The sequence below is a fragment of the Pezoporus wallicus genome, unplaced genomic scaffold, assembly GCF_028554395.1.
Source record: "Pezoporus wallicus isolate ANWC-B61680 ecotype Strahan unplaced genomic scaffold, APGP_CSIRO_Pwel_v1 scaffold_3294, whole genome shotgun sequence".
Classification (NCBI taxonomy): Eukaryota; Metazoa; Chordata; class Aves; order Psittaciformes; family Psittacidae; genus Pezoporus; species Pezoporus wallicus.
In genome coordinates, this window is record NW_026635478.1 from 450,695 (window position 1) to 477,808 (window position 27,114).

A 27,114-nucleotide genomic window follows, 5' to 3' on the forward strand; every position below is an offset into this window, starting at 1 on the left:
TGCGCGGTGTGGCGCGGCGCGCGCGGGCGCAGGAATGTGTGTTACAGTTAAATAGTGGGCGCAGGGGCGGCCGCCGCGGCGGCTGAGAGGGGCGGCAGGGGAGCCTCCATGGCGAGGCGCGGCTCCCGGGGCGCTGGTACGGTGCTGCTTTGACAGAAGCTTGGCAGCTGGGACCGGTCTTACTCCTGCCCCACTCCTGAGCGGGGGGCCCGCGCCGGCGTCGCGGAGGCGCGGCAGCGCTCGGAGAGCGGAGCCGTGGCGGCGGCGGCGGCCGGGGACAGCCGGCGTGTCACCGCCTCTATGATGAAATTTAAGCCGAACCAGACGCGGACGTACGACCGGGAGGGCTACAAGAAGCGGGCGGCGTGTCTGTGCTTCCGCAGCGAGCGGGAGGACGAGGTGAGCCCGCCGCGCACGTGGGGGCGCGGAGACTGCCCGGCGCGGGTCGGGCGGTATTCCCGCTCCACCATCCCCCGCCGGTGCTGCCTGCCTTTGTCTGGCTGGGGGGCGCGGGCTCCTCCCGTGGGACACCCCCCAGCACACAGTCGCGCTAGAGCTCTCCCGCGAGCCGGGGTAGGGGGCGGCTGTGCGGCACCCCTGCTCGCTGGGCCGAGGGGCTGCGGCGTCCGTGCCGGGTCGAGCCGTACCGAGCCGGGCTGGCTGTGCAAAGCTGGCCGTGGGGCGGGGCGGGTGCGGCGGTTCCGCGGCTCGCTTCTCGCCCACCATCTTGGGGCGGCACGGCACGGTGTGGTGCGGTGCGGATAGCGCGGGCCCACGTGCGCGGCGCCCTTCTTTGTGCGCGTCGGGCGGCGCCCCTCGGGCTGAGGGGCGGGAAGGTGGCACCAGTGCTCGGGGCGGGACCGGACACCGGCTGCGACTCCTGCGTTATCCTTTGTGTGCCCATAACGCGAACAACATAGGTTCCTATGTAATGGCGCAGCGAGGACAAGGCTGGTGCTGCCCCGAGGGCGAATCCCCCGCCGTACTTTAGTAGGGGTTAAGAAAATCCCTGCGTTTAGAAAACCTCATTTTCCCACCAGGAGAGTGAAATGGTGCTTAAAAATACTTTGTTCAGGGGCGGGAGGGGGGTTGGCATTGCGGTTTCTGTTGTAGAGGCTAGCGCTCAGCCAGGGTTTTATGTTGCAGTAGAATCGGAGGTGGCAACAAAGTTGTCCTGTGTCTCTAGCCAAGGTCAATTGCTCTGGCCGTTTTCTGCAAACTTTGCTGATGTCTTCATTGCACAATGCGTTTACAGACTATCCCAGGCTGGAAACATACTGTTTTGCGTTTTCATTTTGTTGTTTAATAGCTATAAAATAACTAAAATGGTTAGGGTTTGAGTTACATGCGCAAACACACACCCCCTTTAGCTTCTTCCAGCAAATAGATAGTGTCTGTACCTGAGCTGCCAGTGTGGCAAACTTCTGTCAAACATCTGGTAAGCAATATAACGCAGCAGAGAGAGGCCTTGTCTCAAAACATGGGCCCTTGGGTTTAGGCAAAAAATGTTGTATGGTGTTCTGGTATATGCCATTCCCTTTCTGGTGTAAATACAATCTTGGAACCATGCTGATCATCTTTTCCGAAGAGTGCCCAGCAGGAATCTTGATAGTTTTTGCTATTGGTCTAGCTTTTCTTTGATTTCAGCAACACATCTGATACTTCAGTGTGCTTCTCCATTTATGTGTCTTAAGTAGATATTTTTGGATGCTATTCCAGTTTAAAATTCAAACACTTGAGACACTGTTACGGCTTTCTTGCACCAAACTGTAGTTGGAAGTTCATGGTTGGGGTCTCCTCTGTCAATAATTTTCATTCATTCTTCATTTCCTGCTGTGATTTCTTGTATTCTCTTTCACTCTTGCATCCCAGTGAGACCACTGGCTGCTTCAAAAACTTGTTTGTGTGTAGGAGCACCCTCTGAGGCTGAGGATGGTGCTAGTAGCTTTGCTGGGCTGAGTAAGAACAGTGGATGCTGACACTTGTTATAGAGTCATAGAATAGTTAGGGTTGGAAAGGACCTCAAGATCATCTAGTTCCACCCCCCCGCCACGGTTCTGCCATGGTTCTAGTTCTCAACCCCCCTGCCAGCCTCACACTAAACCATCTCACCCAAGGCTCTGCCCAACCTGGCCTTGAACACTGCCAGGGATGGAGCATTCACAACCTCCCTGGGCAACCCATTCCAGTGCCTCACCACCCTTACAGTAAAGAACTTCTTCCTTATATCCGATCTAAACTTCCCCTGTTTAAGTTTGAACCCTCTTGCCCTGGAGCACTTTGTGGTGTTGTGGCAGAAGTACCTATATGTCTAGCATCAGGCTGGGCTTTGGCGTTGTGCAGGTAGGCACACTTGAGGATGAAATGAATGGGATAACACCAAGTCAGATTTGGGACATAGATTAAGGTGAGGAAGCAGTTCAAATCGTTTTCTGATAAGCTGTTTCCAGAAAAGCTGGGGCAATATCCTGAGCTTGCTTAGCTGTTTCCCAGGTGCTAGCTCCATCTATATCAATACAGAACCTATTCATCAGAAGTTTGATGCCTGACTACTGTTTGTGATTAGCTTGTAGCACCAGCCACATTCCCTGCGTGAGGCATGTTTCTGTTCTTAAAACCTGTTCTCTTAATAAGTTTCTGTGTTGGTCTACTTCAGACTCCATGTGAATGTCTTCAGTGTTTCGTTTCCAATTCTCTAGAGATTGTACCATTGATTTTCAGCTGACCTACATCTCCAGGGATCTTTTAAATGCAGGGAGTCCTCTGCTGTGAAGGAACACAAAGGGAGTATCTGGGTGACTGGAAGAAGAGGAGAACAGCAAACTCCTGTAGAAGCAAACTTTTTATTATTTGGAGATACTGTGTCTAAGACTCTCAACAGATCATGTTCTACTTTTCAGCTGAAGCTGATTATTTTCAATCTGGAGGAATAAGTATCTGCAGCAATCTGATACAAATCTTAGAATTAACCTGTCTTCCTACTTCATTCTGACTTTCTGAAAGGTCAGGCTGTATCTGGTTGTGCTTGTGCTTTAGATTTTTTTCCTCCTTTGCACTTGGCTTTCTGACATCTCTAGCAATTTCATCTGTAGCAGTCTTTCCTTTCTTAGCATTTTTTTTTATGGACTTGAAGTCTTAAAGCCTCATCTCCTAAAACCAGTTTTCTCTTACTCTGTCATGGCAGCTCTTTCATTTCCTTCAATTTGACAGCCATATTTTTTTAATGTGGGCAGAAGTTATGGTTGCTGTAGATGGAATCTCACTGTGTTGTTTAAAAGATTACTAATACTTCTCCAGCTGTACTAGAAGAAAACATTGTGACAGGAGGTGTCTTTATCATGAGTGTAAAGCTATCGTGTAGTCATCTTGTGATTAGTGGTGGTATTTAAGTCTCTACTTGTTCCCACCTTGTGAACTTTGAATTTGTACCAGGACTGGTGTCCTGGGCATTAGATTTGCAATATGTTCATCTTAAGTAACTGTGATCTTGTTCTGAAACTTCAGCATGAAATTTCCTGTTAATACCATGGCTTACAGACACTGCATCTCAATTTGGAGACTTACAAATTTCAGTTACAGCTTTCTGTGCTTGCAACCAATGAAAACTATGCCAGTCACTGAAACATTTAGTATCTCTATTGCTAATCATTATCTAGTGAAATCTGTACGTTGTGGATTCTTTAGTTTGTTTCCTATCTCTGTTGTACTTATCGCTCTACCTTTATGGCCTTGTTGAAGCCAGTGTTACAGCTGAATTTTATGGACTGTGAAGCAACATGGAAAAGACCATAGTAACAAAGGATGGTTTTGGTAAAACCGTATTGTATTTCCATTTCTTTTCTGTTCACTTCTTTTTCTTAATTTGAAGCACAGGTGGGCTCTAGAATACCACAAGGCAAAATTCAGTCTGGTGGTCCCTGCAGACAGGTTGAAATACAGCCTTTGAAATCCTGTTCTGCAGCTATCGCACCCTGTCCAATTACACTTACCAGCAGTCTTTGCTGCCAGACTTAAAATTGTTGAGTCAGTTCTCTTGGGTGTTACGGTCTGGAAACTGGGCTTGCCTGCAGTCTTGCAACCTGTCAAAAGCTTCTGCTTTGTCTTGAGAGCTGGTGTTGCAGATGAAAGCATCTGCTTGTGAGATGACTGATGATTGTCCAGATGCACCACAGCAGAAATCGTCCCTTCCTTTTTCTTTATCTTCAGGTGACTCAACATAGGCTGATTTAATGCTGTGTAGCAAATTTTTGGTCTAGAATTAGTAGCCTTCATGCTACTGTAATATTGTATGATTTAAACATAATAAAAATTCTTGGAGGAGGCCCAAATAGACAAGTAGGGTGGCCAACAGCTTTGGAATTTGGGTTTTGTTTTTTCTAGTGTTTTAGAAGATCTCTTAGACTATTATCATCAAAGTTGCTTGTTTTGGTCTCTGTATGTTGTGGCTTGGGCTGAAGAGAGAGCAAGCTGGCTGGGTAAGAGCTTAAGTGCTGGCTCTTTGTGTTCGTAATGGAAATGAAGCAGTAATTGCAGGCACTGTCTGTTTGGAAAAAGAATCTGGAAATGAAGCAGGAAAAATCCCATGAAAAATGAAACAAGGCTGTGTGGCATGAAATGTGTATGGGGGGCTGCAGGCTCTTTCTTTGAACAAGCAGGAAATTGTTAGGTGTGTGCAAAAGCTGATGGTATTCAGCAGCCTGGGATGGGCTGGTGGACTTGTATATGAGGACATACAAGTCTCTCTTGAGCAACTAGATGTGGATGGAAGCTTTAGGATAAGCCTACAGGAGAACCTCCATCAGTCTGTGAGGAGCAACTGCTTCTCTGGGTTGGAATTGCTTATGCATTCTGCAGAAACTGGTTTTATGTAAAAAGCTGCTCTCCTAGGGTCTGGGCAGAGGTTAGACAAGGAAATTCCTGCCTCTCAAAGCAGAGAATGAGGCAGGCCTTTAAAGCAGGAAAAGCAAATAGTAATAAACATATTTGTATTCATTTGGGTAACTAAAACAACTTTAAAAGCTAGTTTAATTTTTCTTCCATCAACTACATATTGTACCAGTAAATGAGCAGTTCTTTTTAAATACCCTGAATATAAAACTTGAGTGTGCCCTAATGATTTTGCAGTTGAATATAGCATTGAAAACTCTACTTTAGTGTTCAGCCAGCAGCTGCTACTGGCAGATCTAACAAAATAGTTTCATACACAAAAAGAAGTCTTGAAGTTTTTCGGTTTTTAATTTTGTCATTTTTGTTGTTGCACAACAAGCCTCATACAAAAGTTGAAAATAGATGGGGGTTTTGTTACTATTGAGACAGTAGTGAGGGTAACTGTACTGCCATGTTTCTGAGAAATGTGAATTTATAGTTTTTCCTGTAGCACGGCATACACTTGCATGAGAGTTGCTGCTTCGTAACTTTGAGTTAAAAATGGTAGGCTCCTAGTATTGTATCTCCTTTTTGGTCTGATTTAGAGAATTTTATTGCTTGGGCTGTAGAATATTGAGATTTAAGGAACACTTTTGTAAGAACCACCTTGTTCTGGTGGTTGCTCTGGTTGTTCTAAAAAAATGTAGGGTTTTTCATTTTTGTACTACTGTTGCTTTATGTTAGCAGTGGTTTTAGGAAGGATAGTGCAGTAAAAATAATGTTATTCTTATTTGCATTGGTCCAGATCATTTGAAAACCAGAAAGACCTGTTGTAACATAACCTGATATATAAAACCAGGGCCCAGAAGTGTCACCCGGCGACCCTGGCAAAATGGGGCATTCTAGGAATTGTAAATAAACTTGTGTAGTGATGAAAGATCTTCCATACTTGACTCAGAATTTGCCATGTGGTTTCCTTTGCCTTCAGTGTAAGCTCTCGGGTATAAGCACAGATAATGTGTGCTTTCAGATATAATTTGGAGTGTAACCATGGCACCATATTTAAGGCTGGCAGGTTCTCCAAAGCTATATATGGGCTGATTCAGGTTACTTAGCTTGCTTTGTGATTGCCTAATAGAATATAGGCATGTTTTAAAATACCAGAGAATACATGTTTCAATACAGACTTTAGGTGCACTGTGTTTTTGAATTGTTCTGTCCTATGTCTCTGCTCTGCTAAACATACAGGAGTATAATTGAATATTAGGTTGCTGTGGTAGGATTTATATGAGGTAACAAACTTATAAAACGAGTGCCTTGTTTATCTATGGAAGTAGGGATAACAGCTTTCTGCAGACATATGCAATATGCATCTTGCTTTCATGTTGGGATCTTTTTTGACAAACTGCTGCTGCTTGCCAGCAGTAGAAGCCTGCAAGTTCAGCAAAGCCGTAGGAATTCAGCTGTCCACCACACCAGGAAGCTTCAGTCTTCATGCATGCCTTTTCAGTATCTGAAATCAGTCAACCATGAGCTGGTTTATATTGTGAAGTCTTGATTATTTTTTTCTGGTACCTATGGTATTCCTTGTCTGTGCCATACAAATGTGTTTAGTGGGGTGGATAGTTACCGAAAATGGGCTGAGGGGAGAAGGAAACATGGCTCTACCTGTCTAACATCAGGCTAAGGTGTCCTGCAACAAAACATTTTGTTGGGACAAAATGTGTGTTTTGCACAAAAAAACATGTGTTTTGCCCCATTTAGAGATGCTGTCTTTTTGAACTAGTAATATTTGTGTTTAGATACTTGAGAGAATACCCTTTATAGCTTTCTTGCACCATCTTAGATTTACTTTGAAGATTTGAACGGGTGGTTAAGTTTCTGTTTGAATTGCCCCAGTTAACTCTGTGGTGCTCAAAACTTCCAAGTCACCAGTTTCTGTAAAATAGCAGAGTAGCAGGCATTTTTCAGAAATATATACACCTACATGCAGATATGTCTAGCTAGGATTTGAAGCCCCGTTTTCTAAAACATCTTTTGCAGGTATGTGAGTTCCCAGACCACAGGTTGTTATGTAGCTTTTCCAGTGTTGCTTGTAGAACAGTTAAAAAAGCTGACTTGGTGCTTCTTGGTGCTTAAGTACTTCAGTGAAATCAGCCCTATAAACATAAATATTTTAAAACAAATTCTGTCTTGAAAGTTATGTTTCTTTGTTTTTTTTTCCAAGTCTCTCAAAGACAAAAAAGGCTAACAGGTAATTGGTGCTTATCAAGGAATAACCATGTCATGTCTTTACCTGCAGCTGAAAGGTTCTCAAAGACTTGGCACTCTTGTTTCTGACAAGTGCTTGGAAGTTGATCCCTTAGTCAAACAGATTATGTTGCCGAGTAACTGGTAAAGCCCAGTTCTCCTGCTCAAGATTAGGCCATAGTTTAAAATTAAAAGATGTGGGCAACAGTGTGAGTTTTAGGTCTTCTCCTGCCTTCTGTGTTTTCTTTCTTGGTCTGTATTGACAAGCATAAGGGAAGAAGAACGTACTGTGAAGTGGACTGGGGAGCTGATGCAGCATGAGAAGTAAAACTTCCTTTATAAACACTGGGCAAGGGGTTTCTTGTTTGTTTGCAGGTTATTTTGCAGCCAGGAATCTCCTTTTGCGATATGGCTGGGTGGAAGATCCACACCCTTCACTGCACCATGAGACCTGTCACATCTGATTGTCCAAATCGTACTAAAGCTTAGGGGCAGATCTGATGTTGCAGGTGACTTGAGTACTTGCTGAGGTGAGGAAATGTGATCTGACTGATGTGCCATAGTAGTATAGTGCTGTCTGTTCCTGATACGAACCTTTTAGTTGAAGTACAAAACAAAGTACTTTAAATAGCCAGAGGAGGGTACTTGGATTCTGCATCACTATAACATGTTAGCCAAACATGTGAATTTCAGGTGAAATAAGATCTATATAACAATAAAATTTTAATTGCAAGTTGAGTACAACTGCTGAAAAAGGCTGATGTTTTTCTCTCTATTGATTTATTGCCTTAAAATTGGGAGATCTCAAAGGAAAAATAGTTTCCAGATCTCATTTTGAATAATTATCAAAATGTATGTATGTATTTATCATTCATCTTCAGAATGCTGATAAAGTTGTACTGATTCGATGTCCAAGCATCATGCTGCTGCTTTAGAAAGTGATCTTTATTTAAAGCTGGGAGGATATTTCAGACTCTGCAGTATATTACGTAGAACCAAGTTTTCTGGGTTGATTTCAAGATGCTGTGCTCGAGTTAATGTGCATTAGGATTAACGTACTGCTAGCTATGCGTTTCTCTGCTGCTCTGTCAGTTACTGTTCACTGAGACTAAATCTTCTTTTAACTTCCCTCATAGATGGGGACTCCTTTTCACCCTGTTGTCTGTGAAGTACTTTGTTAGACGCTCCTGAATTGGCCTAGGCTGAGCTGAAATTGGGTAGCAGCAGTCATGCCTTTCTGCTTCAGTTTGTATGGTGCTGACCCTTGTATGGCTCTGTACTGATCATTGTTGAGCATGTGCAGGCTGGAAACTAGGCTTTAATGGTACAAGCTAATTTTCAGCCAGATTAGCTTCCTGAACTCATTGTGCCAGTGTAAGGGAGAAAGTAAAGATGTTGCAGCCTTGACTTTAATTAGCTTTAAAATGCTGTTAAATCCAACCCCGAGGTTCTTTACTACTCCACAATAACTCTGTGCATATTGCATCTCCAGGTTAAAATCATTTTGAAAATAATTGCAGTAAAGAATGGGGACTGTCAGCAATTGCCCAAGAATATTTTCAGGAAGGTAGAAGTATGTTTCTTACTGAATGCTACCTGTCTGGCATCACAAGGTGTAAAGCTCTATTGCATTCTTCAACTTTCTGGAGTTGAAAAGAGAGACAATGACCTTGTAGGACAAGGATAGCACAGTAACCTATAGGGGAACTGAGAAGCTATTTCAGAACTACTGAAATGAGGGATTGATTCATAAAATAGCAGAAAGCATTTGATAAAGGAAATCTCTTAACTACAGTAGCAGGCTGACATGTGCTCTGTAATTGGAGATGTGTGCTTTTGCCTAGGAATTCATACAGTGAATCCTGGAAATACAATCCAGGGTTTGTAAGAGGTGCTTTTTCTTGCTCCTCAGTAAATCTCCATTGTAGCATTCAGAGTTGTTTCCCAGTACTTTTAAGGAAGCTCCTGAGCTGAAAACAACTGGAGGTTGGAAGTGTTGTGGAGTATTAAAATATTTTCTACTTGTCATCTTCCCTAAGCATCTGCTTATGGCCATTTTTAAACAAAACATAGGGCTTGACTGACTGTTTTGACTGTATTTGGATTAAACCAGCTTTATGATCCTTTCAAGTGCTTGTAGCTTTGGCAGAACAACCATTTAGGCTGAAGTTTCCATACTGATTGTGCTAGGCTATACTATATTAACTTCCATCAATGTGGATCCTGGGCTTTGGTTGGCTTTTTTTTTTTTTAATTCTTTCCTAAGTAGGCTGGATTTTTTCCTTAATGTTTCCTGATGCCTGTGACAACATTCAGTACATCTGTTATCTCTGACAGAATTTTGACACTGTTTTGTACCTGAGAGGTACCTTTTACTGCCTTTACAATCTTTCCTGTAACTCGGACCAGTACACCTGAGCAACACAGTGTTCTTGGCACCTGAACCACACATGCTCGGTGGTCTTTTGGAGGTGAGAAGTTGACTCCCTTCCTCTTGAAAGTTGTTCCTTTTAACTGCCAGTTTTACTATAAAAAAAGGCGAACTTGGCTATCTCCATCAGGTAATTGAAACAGTAAATTGGACATAGCTAGTGGATTAGGGGGAATGATGACGGAAGAAAATGGGGTGTGCAGTGGGGAAGAGAGGAATAGGTGTGATTAGGCTGGGAGGGTAGAGCTTAAAGATGTCTAATGACAAACTTTTGTGGAATTGGAATGGTATCTTTCCAACTGTAAGTTAGTTTTTCCTTGCAAGTTATGTATCTGCTATAGAAAAATACTCGCCTTACAGCTGGTTATAGTAGCTTCTGCTGCTCTTGCGTCATTCAAATTGTGGATGACTGCTCTGAAATCAAAAGAATCCCGCTGTGGCCATTTTTTCTGTGTAGCAAGGTTCAACCTTAGCCTTGCTTTTTTTCAACATAACCTCTGTTTTAATTATTTTGGTAAGCTGCAATGCCCTACAATTAAGGAAGATAGAAAACAATGATATCTTTGTATAACCTTAAGCCATTTTCTACCTTTTGAGTGCTTGATATGGAGAGAAAAACATTATACAGAGAGGAATAACTTGTGGTTATAACTTATATTACTCTGAGCTGTTGCCATTTTAGTCTTCTGGAATATATGGCAGCTAACTGTTTCACAAGTTTCTTTTGACTTGAGAACACTAAACAGGCCAAAACTTTTGGCATCTTTCTCTAGAAATGTCCAGTTGTTTGTCTTCGGGCTTGGCATTTATAGTGAGCAAGTCCCATGGTGCCATGTGCTCTGTAATTACCTTCGGGTTCTTGGTTAACCACGTCTTGGTTGAGCATATCAATAGGTGCTTATTACAAGTAGACTGGCTAACAGCTTCTCTTCCTCACTGCACTCAAAAGGTCATTGCTATTCCAGGAATTGAAAACAAGGTAAAAACTTGGCTAGTAAGACTTAGTGGAAGAATTTTTCTTCTCTTAGATGAATTCTGCAGCTTTGCTTCCTCGGTTGGCAGTATTATGGAAATAATCGCTTTACCTTAGTCTTTGAGGATGAGCTTCACACTATAACTAGGCAAGCGGATTTGATGCCATTGCTGTGTACTTTGGAAGTCTTTTGAACAGGAATCATCAAGAGTAAGGCGTTTTCAGAGACATGATCACAAGCAAGTAATGCAACACAAATCTCATTCCTTTCTCTGCATTCAAAGATACAGACACAGCTTTCTCTGCATGGGAAGTCCTTCCAGTGTTCTGAGCCTAATGAGGTTATGGTGTAAAATTTGGTGTGCATAGGTCAGAAAATACGTAGGTGTATGAGATTTTGCAGCCTTGCTTTTCAGTAGAGTACTAAATTAGTGTGAACATGAACATCCTCAGAAAAGATTGGGTGTCCAGGCAACTTAGATCTCTCTTCTCCTGGTTTGATTATCTTGTATTAAGCGAAGGTGAATTGCTGGCTTTTTGCTGTTAATTTTGCACCTCTTTAGCATATGAGTGCACTGTCAACTAACCACAGCTTTTTGGTGTCCTCATCTTTAAGTGATCTTTATACTTACAGTCTAGTCATTCAGGTAATGTGAGATGTATTTTCTTGCCACTTAGAGACGAAAACACCTGAAAATTACACCCACTACATAGAATAAAGAACAACAGAACAAAACCAAAAAATACGCTATTTAGTGCAAGATTGCTTGCTACCATAACTGAAAGAATCTGTGTGGAATGCTTTTCAGCTGTACCACAGAGTCTTCTAACTGCTAGCTATTGGTTCTTAGCTCGTACAGAAACTGATTACCACTGAGTATGTTTTTGCTAGCACACCCAGTGATGGATGCCTCATGCCCTTGTGGCTTCAAATCTTAATGTTACTGGGTGGAAGAAATTGTGCACCTGAAAGTCTTGGGGATATACCTTAGTGTGGTCCCTTGTATTCGTCCTGTAAAAGCAGTGGGGTTACAGGAGAATAAAGCATAGAGGGAAAGATGCTTAAGAAAATGCTTTCGTTCCAGGGTTAGTGGAGACTTGGGTAGCTGCCAAAATGAGCTTCCAAGCTGTAATGCTTGGAAGTTTATCTTATGTAAAGCCCATGTACCAGAGCTGATCTATTTTAATGTGTATTGTTTCTGCTTCTTAAAAGGGTAATTTAAAGCTAACAGATATATAAACCCAGCTCAATAGACTATTGATCAGGTTAGCAGTAGTCTGTGCTATATATATAGGAAGGCATAAAAAATTCCTGGCTTTATGGTACACGGCCCGAACCAGCAACCTGATTTATCCCTTAGTAGTAACTAAGAATTTTATGTTTAGCCTTAACTAAACAATGAATGCTGATTAAAACCATTCTGCTAAGCTGGGAATGATTTCATGTGATGTAATCATCCTTTTGTTCATCATTGTTGCTAGCTTCCACATGACTGCAGTGAGTGTTAGTTTCATCAGCAGAAAATAATGTGTAATGCTTATGTCTGGGATCCCACAAGTGAATTCATAACTTGAGTTTTACAACTGCTGTTTAAGAGCTGCTGAGGTGGTGGTTCTTTGTAGTGATATAGATCCATCTGTGTTTCAAAAACTGTCTTTACATCTAGTAAAGCTGCATACCTTCTGGGAACGCATTAACCTTCTGTTAATGTCAAAGGATCCTAGGAAACTAAAGCCTTTGGCTGTAAAGACAAAGTTGAGATGCATTTGTGTCTGACCTTGCTGCCTTTACTGACTTATTCTAGGTTTTTTAGATAACTGAAAAAAGTATTTATGTTGACTGGAAATGTGAACATTTAAATCAGAGGCTAAAAACTATTCTGTGCTAAATGAGGGCTCTGCTGTGTTCCTTATTTGTTGTAGGGAAAATCTGGGGGAATAGGGTGGAGAATCCTAATCCTAATAGTGTTACTCTCTTACAGTGGACAGTAACACTAATCTTGACTGCAAATAAAATAAACATCAAATAAATAAGACATGTTGGATAAGGTTCTGCTAGCTGCACCTCAGCATGCACACTCGTTGCATTCACAAAAGCATGCAGTCATCTTAATTAACATTCCCAGTTCCTGTAGGTGAACTTACACTGCATTTCTGTGAATGCCAAAGGGATGTAGTGTAAGTGATAAGCATTTCTCTGTTGCTCTCATCAAGGAATTGTTTCCCTGCTTAATCCAACAGAGGATGAGTTTAAAGACCATAAAGTTTGGTGAAGACTAGCCTGTCACTTCAGCCATTTGACACTAGTCAATACTTTAACCTTTAGACTGAGGTTCTTGTTGCTAGTCTTTAAGTGCTATTAAAGATTTGAGCACTGACCCTGGCCTTTGCCTCCCCACAGTTGTCATTTGACTTCAGAGTAGGGCTTATATAAGTATTGCCTAGACTATAAAGCATGTTACTACACAGATGATTATGTGTCTTACCAGGATGGCTCTCTGATACAAGTTAAGCTGTTTGGTTTCCATGTAGTTCTGACTCAAGGTCTAATTTTCGTCAACTTCTACAGCAAATTACTCCAAATATGAGGCATCCTAGTTTTTTGGACTGGAGGCTAAAATATTCTCAGCTCTGAATATTATGAGGGACAGGCCCTATAGACAGCGGGTTTTAAATTGGTATATATCAATGATCTGTCCAGATTACAGAGTCAAAGTAAGTGACATTACAGTGTTTTGGGGAAGAAAGTTACTAAATTCTGAAAGAATTTAAAATTCAGTGAGTGGCAGCTTTTCCTCTTACAAAAATCTTAGAAGAAACCAAATTGGACAAGGACCAATTAAGTACTCTCCTTATAATGTAGTTATGCAATACTGGAAGTGTACCATAATAACATAAATACTTCAGTAACTGAAAAGAAGCTTGTTTAACTTCTCTGTGATGAAAATGTCTGAAATTTCATGCTTCACGGTCTATATGACCCTAGGACTTACTCAGTAATGGAGAACAATGCTATTAGATTTCTGTTGTACAGAAAGTGTACATTCCTGAGTGTATTGTACTGTCTGTTTTTCACAGTGTCTAAGCATCTGATGAAAGTGTTTGTGTAAGGAGAGTACAGTGACATCATCTTGACTTACTTGTATTAAAAAGACTGGGTTTTAATAATCTCACCTTTCTTTTTCACTTCTTGCAACTCCTGGTTGCCTGTTTTGTTTGATTTCTAAAGTCTATAATCCATCTGGCTAGGTGAATGAATGAATTGCTGGAAAAATAGATAGTACCAGTATTCCTGACTTGTGAACTATATTTAACGGTCATTTGCTATTATTTATAGGTGCTGTTGGTAAGCAGTAGCCGATACCCAGATCAGTGGATTGTACCAGGTGGAGGAATGGAACCGGAAGAAGAACCAGGGGGAGCAGCTGTCAGAGAGGTGTATGAAGAGGTAACAGTAAAACCGAAATCCATCTTCTTGCTGCTGCTGCTGTCTTCATAGGGGAACCAAGATGAAAGAGGGAATTCGACCGCCTTTGTCTCAGGATTTGACTGAGACTTCTATATTTTTGAATTTCAAAGAGCTGCCGTGTGTGTTAGAATTGGGGTATAATGTGGTGAGGTGAACTAATTAGCTTGCTTCCCAGCACGCTTTCATTTCATAGCTAAATTTCTGTCTGCCTTTATAAACACTTACTGGAAGTGGAACTGTGACTTTATGCCAAATGACATATTACAGTAGTGTAGCATTTCTGTGTTTGTGCAGAAAACATATGACTCGCAGCTCTCCTGGAACAGACTGAAGGTGAACTAACCATTAATGTGTAGCTACATAAGAAAGAGAAATAAACAGACCTCTGAGAAGATTCCAAACTAAATGGATTTGAAACTGATCTATCTGAGCAGTTGAGAACTCAACAATAAAAATGCCTTGTTAAGTATACTTAAGGCTGTTTATCTATCAAGAAAGCACCATAGATATAGTCTGCCTTTGTATCTCTGCCCCTATCTGTAGGCAAAACAGAGCTTTAAGTCTTAATGAGTTAGTGCAGTTTCCCACTCTAGTATAGCACTTAAATTTCAAATTCAGATATTTGGGGTTTAACTTGCTATTTATTTTTCCGGGGCAAACTGTTAAATGTTACTTCAGTATCTAACAGCCAGGACTGTAAGCCAAACAAAACTTCAAGAGAAATCAGTCACTTGACTTAGCTAGAAATTATGCAGTGCATAGGCAACCACTGATTAACTCTTAATGCTTTATAGCATACTTTTTAAATAGAAGGTATAAGGTTTCGAAGAAAGTGGATGCATCCTGGCAAGTGAGTGAACTACAGCATTGCTGCTAGTCTTAACAGTTTTCATGTCCCAGTTTGACCACTACTGTTCACAAAACACATTAATACTGTTGCTAATTAGTATGTATAATGTGTTGTTTGTTTTTTTTTTTTAATTAGTTGTGCTATGTAGTAGTTTAGCTTGCTTAGCTTTAAGACTGGTTCTGCTGGGCTGTAGGGGCTTGGAACTTGATATAGATGAACTTGTACCAAATGCTGCCTGCTATTTGGTGTCAGAATGAGATCTTCTGTGAACTGTGTTTGTAATCCTCCTCCCCTCTTACACAGGGAGCGGATTAGTTCAGTATTCAATGCTCTTGGCAGCCTTCATGCAGCAAGGTTTAAGTAAAAAATAAGCCATACTGACACAAAGTTATTCCAGGCTTTCTGACCATCCAGTTTTGCTGGAGGAACCAATTTCAAGCTGCGCAAGACATACTCAAATAAGTGCTTGTGTATTTGTAAAAGTAAAGGAGGCAGCCAACCACAAGGTTGTCTAAGGAGCAAAGATACAGGTTTCTAGGAGTGAGTCAGCAAAGATTTAGGCTTCTAGGTGATAGCGCCTCTGGGGAAAGTCCTGGTATTTCCCATTGTCACTTGTTGATGGGTGGGATTAAAAAGCATGGTCATTGGCTCAGTGTTCTTGTGAGCACTGGTAGTTTTAATTGTTGATCTGACCTAAGGCACAGTCCAAGATGAGGGATTGTAAAATCTCATCTCCATGTCAAACTAGAGCTGACTGAACTGTAGTCATATGTTTGGGGGGTTTTTCTTTCATGGTGAAGAATGATTATCTCAAAGGGAGCTGTCTGTAGTTAGTATGTCACAAAAGCTGCTGGATGTTTGACTATTGGAAGTTGCTTGAGTGGCCTAGCTTCTCAGCTTGCAGGGAATGCAGTGCTACACACAAAGCTCTGCCTGACTTCAGGCAGAACAGTATACCAGTGAGAGTCGTGATCTGGGGGCTGATAACTAGTTTTCTACTTCACATGGTTATTCCCTAGGAATATCCTGAGGAACATTACCAAGTCCTGGCTGTAGCTCTGCTTGCAGATTTCTGCAGTGCATGGGGTCCTGAGTGCTGGAGAAGGTTAAGCTAAGGAATTGGTACAGAACATTACTGGATGATACATCATGTAGTATAAACTTAGTACAAATTTCTCTGTTAATGTAAAAGCCCAACTGGAGCGCATACGCTGCCCAGACTTTGTGAGCTTCTCTAGTTCATACACATACCAAAATGTTGGTTACTTCTGAATGATCTTTTTCCCTTTGGGTGTGCTTTCACATCAGCAGGCAAAAAAAAGGCAAATCAGAAAAAGTAAAATAGGAGTGAGTACCTGCTGTGATGATGTGAAGAGGCTTTTCCATGGTTCAGTTTTGTTCTTGCCCTCACTTTTTATCTCATGGCAGAGCAAGATTTTTTCACGCATCATGATGGTTCTGGTCAAGAACTGCATTATTCAGCAACCCTAGGCTGTTTTGAGTCCTGAAGACACAGGCCAGCCTCCTTCACTTGTAAAAAGCTCTTTTGATCCATGTTTTATTTAAGTGTTATCACACAAAATTAATCTTAAAATCAGTTACATATAAACACATGGTTTAGGCAAATGCTTTTAATACCTTTCAGTGTGTTGTATGTTAAGCTGGTCTGTAGCTGCTTAGAATATGTGTTGTCATCAGGATTTCAGTAAGAGGCTGCCTGTTGTAAATGACTCAAAGTGCCAGCATCATCAGTGCTTAGATACCACAAGAGAAAACTGCTTCTAAATGTAGAAGAGAACCCAGCAGAGTTCTTGAGTGGTGCTAGCACAGGGGTGTTTTGCTCAGAAGGTAAAACAATTTTTATTCACTTATACTACAGTAGCCGTGCTTTTGGGGTATATTTTTAATGATGTTCTGGAGTAAGACACAAACTGCCAGCCATGTTCAGTTCTGAGCTGTGCTTGCAAATACATGAAGAGTTATTGAAGGCTAGGGGCTTTAATAAGGAGAAGTCATTTGGTGGCACTTGTTCTACAGCTTCAGAGTTTCTAGGGTTTGATAACTTGTGTAGCTGATAAATGTTAAAAGCTTATGCTTTAAAGTAAAATATTCTGAAGTTATAGGCTGAATCTTGTGTGCTGGCACAAGATTGCAAAGCACCACTTTTAAAGAAAAGCCAGAGCAGTATTCAGGGGTTTGATTTGAGTCACGGAAATTCATACTAACCTTTCTAGAGATGGATGTCCTTTCTATTTTTAAACTAAGGTCAATGTCACCTGGCAAGCTGGTTACAGTACAGTGAACTGTTAAGAGTTTTGTGAATGAATAAACTTCAAAGGAGGCACACTGTGGCACTGTTTTGAACTGTGTTTCCTCAGTATTGGGTCATGCACAAACTAAGCATTGGTTTATATTAGTCTATTAAAATGGAAGTATTGATAGTGGGAGTTATAATGGCATTTCTTAATGGTAGGCATGCTAGCAGCTCACAGTGTGTAGCCCTCTGGCTCTAAAGATCCCTCACTTTCCCACCAACAGCAGTGTATTTAAAGTCTCTGTTTTATAACCCAAACAAACATCTTTGTAGTGAAATCTATCTGCACTGCAGTTGTTCCATAGTTTGCCTGTGTGGCACCACGATATAATTTTTAGTTTTGCTCATGCTAGTGATTTGAGTTTTAGCCTCTACTAAATGTTTAGTATGTTTCATGTAAATATGTCTGCCATTTCACAGGCTATAGCAATTCAGATAACCTGTCAAGCTCCTCAGGTACAGTAAGTTTTTACGAACCTGAAAGTAGAATTCCAAAATGAAGTTACAGTGTAAAGCAATCCCAGAAAGGTATTAAACCTCATCTAAATGAGGAGCTGCTCTGTTAATGAATTTGGAGCTTAGTCTTTAATTGCATAGTGTGAAAGATGGAAATAAAAGTTGTTTGTACATGTGGTGTTCAAAGAGAAATACGATACAAATAATAAGGGTGGCAAGCTGATGATGTCCAGCCTCTTAAATGGAAGGAGCACCCTCCCACTCCCTTTCCTTTCTCCATCTCACAAAAAACCTGAGCCTTTTGCTTTGAACTTACTAATGTACTGAAATGCCTACCAAAAAATATGCAATTCCTCCCAGACCTGCATAAATACAGCTTCTGAGAAGAGGCCAATCCTGAAGGGTAACCCACAACAACAGTGGAAATGGAAGTAAGACCTCCCGCAGGAAACAGAGTAAGCGTCTAGTATTTGAAAAATGATAGGGTGTTACAGACTAGGACTAGGTAGGTAGATACTTCAGAAAGTAAAGAAAATGCCATTTCAGCTGAAAGATTGTGGCAGGTGCAGTGAAACCCTTTGGGGTTTAGAAGAGCTTGAAAGAAAGGGCAGGAACAGCCTTGCCTTGCACCTTCAGCAGTGTAGCCATTAAAGTACTATCCAGCAGACTGCACAGCTAAAAATAACACAAATCTTTCAGATTTTAAGGAACTTTCTGCCCTGGTAGACTGTTAGCCTAAGAACTAAACTGCGGCATGACTCTTGCTCCATCTACAGGAAGCAAAAAGCAAGTGTGACTGCACATCTGAGACTGCAGTATGCCTAGAGCTGCCAACAGTGAATGACCTCCAGGGCAGAATGGGATGAAGTGAACGGTTTTCCCTCTTTTGGCTGGACTTAGACGAATACTAAAATATATGCATAAATTAAGGTTTGAGACCTTATCTACATGGTACTCACAGATTTCCGTAGGGAATCATTCTGGGAGGTGTAGCACTTAATTCAACAGCTTGTATGTCAAAAGAAATGCCTGGGATTTTTCAGGCTTTTCTCCCACAGTTTAGACTTACACACTTGTGGTAGCCTGTACAATTCTGGGGGTTGGAACTTGATGATCTTAAGGTCCTTTCCAACCCTAACTTTTCTATGATTCTATGATTTTTAACAGCCATGGATATGTAAAGGCCAAAGGAAGAAAGCTGTTAGAGACGAAGTGGTTCTAAGTCCAGAACGTAGTGTATTGAATGTATATAGAAGCTTACAACTGGGAAAGTAGGAACTTTCTAGGTGACCTTCTAAGTAAAAAGCCAAATCATTTCTTTGTCCTTTAGCACTTGATTTTGACACATTTTAAAGGAAGATAAAGAACTTGGAGGAAATATTTTTGTTAAGCAAAAGCACTTAAAAAAAATCACTGTCAAGTTGATGATACTTTTTAAACTATGAAGATGATTCAGTTGAATATATTGCTTTCAGAGGAAATTCATGACACTGATTACCACTGTTTTGCGCCTTTAGGGTGTAGTGGTTTTCAAAAGATGCTACTCTGCAGGAATGATGCTACATTTTGGAAGCACGTATCTTTGCCTAGGGAGTAACAAGTCATCAGAGACAGTAATCACATTTGCATAGTAACATCTGGTGCATAAAAGCTTCGTTATAAGTGTGGGGTGATTTTTACACTTAATGTAATGGAGTGCTTCTAATTATTCAGAATTACTCAGCTAAGAGTATTTGTTTAAACCACTGGTTTGCTTGGAGAGGGAATAGAGATGCTTTTAAGTAAATTCCACTTAGAGCAACATCACACATCGTAACTGTGGAGTACCAGCAAGTTAAAAGAAACTTCTCTATGAAAGCTATTCAGTATTACTAAACATACCTGGCTGTGGTGTTTGTGCCATGTGTTGGGTACCAGTTGAACATCAGACTCTCACTTAGCGGTTCAGACAAGCCCTCCTGCATCTACTGATGGTGAGATTTTTGTCCTTCAACAGTACTGTTGCCCATAGACCTGTCTTTAAGATCTCTGTAATGTAAGTAAGGCATTGTCTAGGACTGCTTAGAGTTACAAAATCTTGAAAGCTTTTTTGAACTGAGGGAAGTAAGTTTTTTCTCTCCCTCTGTAGCATAGTCCCCTTTAGAGCAATTCCTTGGTACTTGGAAAAGCTTTTCTTAAGGTTTGAGAAACCTACAGAGCCTGTAATGGGCTCTGTCAGGCTGAAAAGCCACATATTTATTGAGTGCCTGTTACAGCATAGCTGACCTTTTCAGACCAAAATAAGGATCTGCCTCTTTCATAATTAATATACTGCCTAATCACTTACCCAGCCCGTCCAGTTATGTGTTTCAGCTTCATGAGCTCTGACAGGTATCTCTGTCATCACAGCAAACAACCAGAATACTGTATGTAGTTTTGCAGTAACTTTAGGTCTAGCTCTTGTTCTGGATAAGCAAAATGCTTGTTGAGTTGCATGGGCTGTGATCATACTTCCTTCATCAAAACTGCTTAATAAATAACCCCAGCCATCTGCTTTCTTTAAAAAGACACAGAAAGCGTTCACTTATAAGATCTTTGATTAGAGCTATTGCTAAAGCCTGCCCAGTTGTCTGTCAGAGTTATTCATTAAAATGCGATTGATCCATATGGTCCTTTATATAAAGGCATCAGTAACCTTCTTTGGTTAATGCTGGAAACAAAGACTGAAAGGCAGAAAATGCCATCTTGGTGCTAAGCCCTATTTTAAATATGGGTTATACAACAGGACAAATAAAATCTAAATATGGCTTTCTCTACCAGTAGACTACATATGCTTTTAGGTTTCAAGCATATGGATGGACCAAGATTTGTTTAGAATAAATGGATGATCCAAAACTGATTCTGTTGGAACAGGCATTAAATATTATTGGGGGGGGGGGGGGAGTAAACCCCTACAGTCCTAGTAGACTATAACAACTATCTTTACTGTGCTGATAAAAATCACTAAGCACAGGCTGATACACATAAGGGTTGTTTTAAAAAGTTGATGTAAAACTCTGAATTTAGAGCCTTTTTGTAGTGTTACTAACTGGAATAATAATCCAAACTGTTGGTAGAGAATTGGGGATGAAAATGAGGGTTTAAGCTTACATACCAAAAGCTCCACTTTTGTATGAAAACTAGGGTACATGAAGTCATTATGCTGCAAGATCCACCCAGTAATTTACAGTTTAATTTGTTACTGTCTTTGAAGACTGGACTTGAGTTTCTGTATAAAATAGCAATGGGGTTTTAATGATTCCTTCTCTAGATTTGTTATTGTACTACTTTAAATTCTGTCTTGTTCTATCTGCTCCCCTGGATTATTTCAGTACTGGGTGCCATTTATCTCTTTAATAAAATATAGTACACAAAGAACATGGTAAGTAAAACAGTATTTTGGTCTGGATGGAAAACTTTAAAGTTTTATGCATTCTTTGATCCATTCATTAGGACAAGCTTTTGTGCTCTAATACTCTTCAAGTACCCTAACACACAAGACCCCAGAAGCAATGCACACTGTCTAATTAAAACTTAGGTTAAATAACGCTAACAAGGAGGAGTATGCTGATGTAGGAGGCTGGAACTGATATTTTAGATTTTGAGATGAAAAGCACATGTTAACACCTTTTCTTGTTTTGTAGGCTGGAGTAAAGGGAAAGCTGGGCAGACTGCTTGGGATATTTGAGGTGAGCTATTTCTTTTATCTGTAAAAAAACAATGCTTTTGTGGTTTGTTTGGAGGGTGGTTTTTGTGAGCTTTGATAAACTACAACATCAGACATGGGTTTTTAAGTATTATTTGCCATGCTGCTGGAAATGCTACATCAGACAGGTGATTTCCTGTAGCTGTTATGTGATTTGCAAAGATTTGAATAGGAAGATTTCAAAGTACTTTGAACTTCCCTGGAAAGATTGAGTTAGTACTGAGACAGCTTCTAGAAGTTTAAAAAAAAACTGAAACCGACGTTAAAAGGTGTAGGATGTCTGAAATGGCACATGTGCATTTTGGGGGCACTGTTTTGGCTTTTCCTCTCTGATTAGATTTTGCTGAAGTTACTTGTCATCTTTCACACACCTAAATTGATGGAGTCATTATGCTATGCATGAAGTATTTCATTATGGCTTTGATTCACTAAAAAAGCTAAGGCTTTGGATAACATAAATCTGACCTTTAGCAATAGTATGCGCTTCAAAGCTTGTATTCTGAAGTATACATCAGATGTTGAACTACTGACAGTATGAGGATGTGCGTTAGACATACTTCTCTTTCAGTGTTGCTGTTGCCACCTTCTGCTCAGGTTCTAGACAGGAGTAGATGATAGAAATGTAGGTATGAGTCTTCAGATCAATTGTGTTGTGCTGTATGATGGGTGAAAGTCCCTTACCGCAGCAGTTAGGTATGAATATTGACAGTTCAATTATAAAACCAACTTTCAGACGCAGTGTATTCCCAGTAGGGATTTCCTACGTGAAAAATGACTTAGTCATATATGACTATTCAGTACAGTGCTAAGATGTTCCTATCGTGAAGTATGGAGACCATGTCTGTAGTTAGTAGTACTTGCCCCTTTTCTGATTTGTTTTGGGTTTATGAGTTCACCTGGATGGTCCTGTACATTAAAATGTGTCCGTGTTAACTCTGCTGGTTAGTCTGCAGAAGTATTCTGTATTTTCTAGCTCAGATCAAAATGAGACAGGATACCTATCATCTTGTTACCTTAAAACAGGCTGCAAGGGATGACAGTGCTTTGATAATTAAGCTGTATGTTCTTCTAAAGCCATCTACTGCTGTCTAGACCAGAGGAGAGAAAAGTCTAAGTGGCATTTTTCTAGATTATTTCTAACTTAAATCAAGGCCCTACTTCAGTTTCACAACACAGCCCCACAAGCAGTTAATAGTACCATTGAAGGGGCCACATATTGCAACCTGGGGATGGAACTAAGAGAAAGATGGAAATTACATTGCTGCTGAGTCCTCATATTCCAGACGTACAGCCAGAAAGGATACACGTTATAGATGTATTTACTCCATTCAGTACTGACACTGACAAAGAACTGTCTTGGAGTAATTTTTTTATTTCCTAGTAAAGAGCAACAGTTTAAAACTATATTAAGTGTAGTGAATCAGAGTTAAGTAGGAATGGTTATCGGCACAAGGATAACCATTTGTAAGGGGAGCTAGGGCGTAACATCTCTTGGTTCTTAATATAGTTGTAATCGTAGATGATCCTGGGTTTTCTGGGAGCTCAGCCCTTTTCCAAGGGGCAGTGTGGTCGGGTTAGTCGGGTTGCACCTTTCACAGTGCGCTGCTATAGCCTGCTTTGGAGCAAGCAGGGAGTAATGTCTATGCAGACCTTGGGTAGGCTGGCTGTGGCACAATGACCCTGCCCTGAGCAGGCTGCCTCTGTCAGGCTGTTTATTTGACTTGCCTTGTTCAAAACAGTGTGCTTTCTAAATAGTTGGTTAGTGCTGCAAACGTGGCAAATCTGACGAGTGGACAGATGGTAATGATTTGTGCGTTTGTCATGATTGCAAACATAGGCTATTCAATTTGCCTCGCTTGCCGAGTGAAACTTTATAGCCAGCACTGTGTAGATGACCTAGCCACATGATGCAGCAGTTCCATCCTGCAAAGGTTTTTTCATAACCTGTCATTTAGGAACATGAGTTGTGGAAACTGTTTTAGCAATTGCACTAAACTGTGGGTAATATGCAACATACCTAAAAGATAAGTAATGGGCAGTACTAATGGACAACTGCTATATTAAACTGGATGACCAAGAACATAGTTCGGTCACAACTTTATGATCTTCAGATTTGCTTGGGCTCGTTTAGGTTTGTTGGTTTCTGGGTAGTGGTTAGATAAGTAAAATAAAATAGTTGTTTCAAATAAAACTTGGGGTTTCCCATCCTTCTGGGACTACTCAGTGCAGATGTTCTTCTAGTGAAAATAAGAATCGGGTTTCACTGGCAAGTATCCTTCAGAGGTGAGTCATTGCTGATCTTACAGTTTTGGTAAGTCTGAAAGTTACTTTTTCTTTACTGAGAATTAAAACATCTACTTCTAACATTCAAGCAGAACCAGGATCGGAAGCACAGGACGTACGTTTATGTTCTTACGGTGACGGAAATACTGGAAGACTGGGAGGATTCAGTTAATATAGGTAAACGCATTCTCTGTCTTCATGTGATATGCTTCAAATGTATTAAGCAGCCTTCATTTTTCATTTTCTGAAGCAGTTCATATCATTCTGGGAAAATGCTAATTCTATTCTGTAAACTGAAATTACTGCAAATTGTGATGCTGTTCTTCCACACTTTTGTACACATATAGCTAGGGCTACTTCCAACATAGCGTTACTCATATTAATTAGGGTATTCTAAGTATCATGATGGAACAAACTTCATTAGTAGTTGCTGATATATATTTTTTTAAGGCCAACTATTATACTAATTATTTTTTCCTTATAAAGTAAAATATTTTACTGCCTGATGCTCCAGGGTGGTTTTTAAAATGTCTTTGGAAAAATGAAAGAAAAATCTTTGGAAATTTTTGGTGAGGTTCTTCTTCCCCTGAGTCCCTGGGGCAGAGGGGGAGATCACTAGTACTCACTTCCACCGTAGCCTAACTTTACAGTAAAGATAGTGCTGACCTTGAGGTATCTGTTCTTCTATATATGTGTATGTATGTGTATATATATGTATATACATAATATGTATATGACATACAGATACCACTGTCATGTAGTTTAGTTAGATTAACATCCTTTGTGATGTATAGCTCCTCCATGTTGAAGGTAAAGATTCTAGAAGCTTGGTTTATTCAGTGTATTGGTCCAGCTGAAGTTTTAGTTAACCAAGAATTGGTATAAAAAAATCATATGCTACCTTGACTAGTTATGCTTTGGCCTTTTCAGGAGGTGTTTACATTCATAAGCCTGGCACCACTGGTGTGTCAGTGACTGGCATTGAACTGAGGGTACCTTCAGAACTGCCCGGTTTCAGGAGGAGAGAGAATGGTTTGGTTACAATACTGTCAAATTGTGGGAGTGCACCCTCTTATTTGCATGTCAGTTTCCCTATATAGCAACACTGCTGATCAGTCCATTATTTAAAAGGATCAGAATCGGCAGGAATGAAATTGTTTTAAGGGGATTTTGTACCTGGAACTGTACTGGGCCTGTGAGCCCAGTTCTGGTCTGCTCCTGCTACTGCTGGCTTCCTTCTGGGGAGTTGCCACTGGCAGTGGATGAATGGCCCTGGTGGGACCACATACCTTGGTCTTAAACAAGTGGTTTATAGGTGTCTTAATATAAAGCATAGTACCTGTAACACTATAAAATCAAATGAAAAATAGTTAATCCCATTTTCAACAATATTATCCTTTACCTTGTCTAAGTGTTTTCAGAGGCCTCTCATTTTAGAGGACTGACTTGTATAAGAAAGATGGTCTTAAGTCTTCTTAGTAAGATAGTCTTACAACTAACCTAAACATCTCTTGTATAAGGTATGTTTCTTTTAAAACATATGGCTAACCTGAGTAATTCCACACATGGATATGTTTTCATTATAGAACGCTGCTTTCTATATCAGACCAAGCAATTCTTCTGTAACTTCATGCATGCATGTTCATTCTTCAGATTGGTCTTCTGCTCAGCATGGCAATGTGGGAGAGCAGTAATAAGTCATGTAAATAATAACATCATTTTCTGTAGGGACTTGGATGTAGCTTTTGGAGCATATGAAGAATCATATGAGCTTCTGACCAGTTATCTGCTTCAGAAGTTATCTGAAAGGCTTTAATATTAACTGCATTTCAGTAAGCTTGAGTGAATCGCTTGTGTTCTTTCAAGGTCTTTTCACGCTTATCTTTTGCTTGACAACTTGAACTTCTGAAGTAGGAGAAATGAGAGAAAGTGAATAATCGGGTAGCAGCAAACGGTGCTGTTACAGATTTGTAACACTGTTTTTCTTTGTGGATTATACTCATTCAGGAAGGAAAAGAGAATGGTTTAAAGTAGAAGATGCCATCAAGGTCCTCCAGTGTCACAAGCCTGTTCATGCAGAGTACTTGGAAAAACTGAAACTGAGCTGTTCACCCACTAATGGAAACTCTGTGGTTCCCCCTCTTCCAGATAATAACTCCTTATACGTCACTTCTGCACAGACTTCTGGGTTGCCCTCTACTGTGAGATAAACATTTGGATTACCTTTTTATTCATGTCATCACAAGGGGAGACATCCGTGATCACATGTAGGCATCTGTATAACTGTCAATTCTAAGTGAAATATGTGAATGTGTCTTAATGTCAAATTTATTTGAACATGGTTTTCCTTTTTAACAGTGTAAAAGAGTATCTCAGCAAACCAAAGCCATACAAGGATTTTTTTAAGATGCCTTAATAGGCCATTTTTTATTTTCTTTTTAAAGAAACTCGGGTATATAAATTTCCATATCTTCTAAAATAAAATGCGCATCTCAGTGGTGTTCAGCTTATTTTAAGGCTTCTCAGTTTTAGTAGTTCTAAGCAAGAGTACTTGCTTACAAAAAAGCTTGAGCGAATAGACTTCTACTAAACTCCGATTTGGTATCCTTGGCTGAACCGCTAAGATCTTCAGGTGGCAGTATTTGTGGAAATGGGTGTGTTAGACGCAGAGATGCGTAAGTGAGACAAACTAAATCACATTATGCCTGCTGAGAGCAAAGGATACTGACACTAAGCACTGCTTGCCTCAGTTATCGGAAAGGTTGCCTTGTCCTATGTAGTCTTCATGTAATGTGTAACTAGAGCAAGAACAGTAACTTTGTCTTGCAACTACCAGAACTATCCACTGCACTTATCACTTGGTCAGCTGATGACCTGTCAGAAGACTTAAATGAGAATCATTGTAGATCCTTCTTCCCCATTTTTCCCTTTTAGCATTGTGATACACGTTTTGTTCATGGTATAATTACCTGGCAAAAAAACCTCCTAATCTTCAATGAGAAGCATCTTACATGGTGTTCCTGCAGTCGGTTGCCATTTAAAAATGATTAGGGGAAAGTAAGACTGCCCAAGGGCCAGGGCACCCTTATGTTACAGAGGTAAGGTTAATGTCTATTAGCAAGCATGTGTGGAGGTGTCTTGCCCAAGCTAGCAGTGGTGCCTCCTGGGCTTGGAGATAGGTGGGTTGATACACCAATGCAGAAATAATATTCCTCTGTCTTAATTGGAAAATCAAGTTTTAGTGGTTTACCACCACTTTAGTGTCTTGAATTAAAAGCTGGCCTCTTGATAGAAAAGTCAGTTGGACTAAATGAGGTACAGCTGGTAACTTATTTTCCTCCTCTTTTTCAGCCAAAAAGATGAAAGGTAAATCCACTGTTGGTCTTAATGTTTTTACCATAGGATTACTCTGTGTATGTGTGTGTGTGTGGTTTCCTCTACAAGAACACAATCTAATTCATATGAACATCCTAATTCTGAATTTTTCTAGGATCTAAA

General features: G+C 40.5%; 1 protein-coding gene across 2 annotated transcripts; it reads left to right on the forward strand.

Moving 5' to 3' along the window:
- The first annotated feature begins 86 nt into the window (after window positions 1-86).
- Window positions 87-26,111, forward strand: NUDT4 (nudix hydrolase 4). Of its 2 annotated transcripts, none has more exons than XM_057424702.1 (5): window positions 87-399; window positions 13,858-13,968; window positions 21,272-21,316; window positions 23,706-23,793; window positions 25,624-26,111. In XM_057424702.1, the coding sequence occupies exons 1-5, from the start codon at window positions 301-303 to the stop codon at window positions 25,824-25,826; spliced, it is 546 nt and encodes a 181-aa protein (XP_057280685.1). In that variant the 5' UTR covers window positions 87-300; the 3' UTR covers window positions 25,827-26,111. The 2 variants fall into 2 exon arrangements, with proteins under 2 accessions (XP_057280685.1, XP_057280693.1); XM_057424710.1 differs by having other exon boundaries at window positions 23,709-23,793.
- The last annotated feature ends 1,003 nt before the right edge of the window (window positions 26,112-27,114 follow it).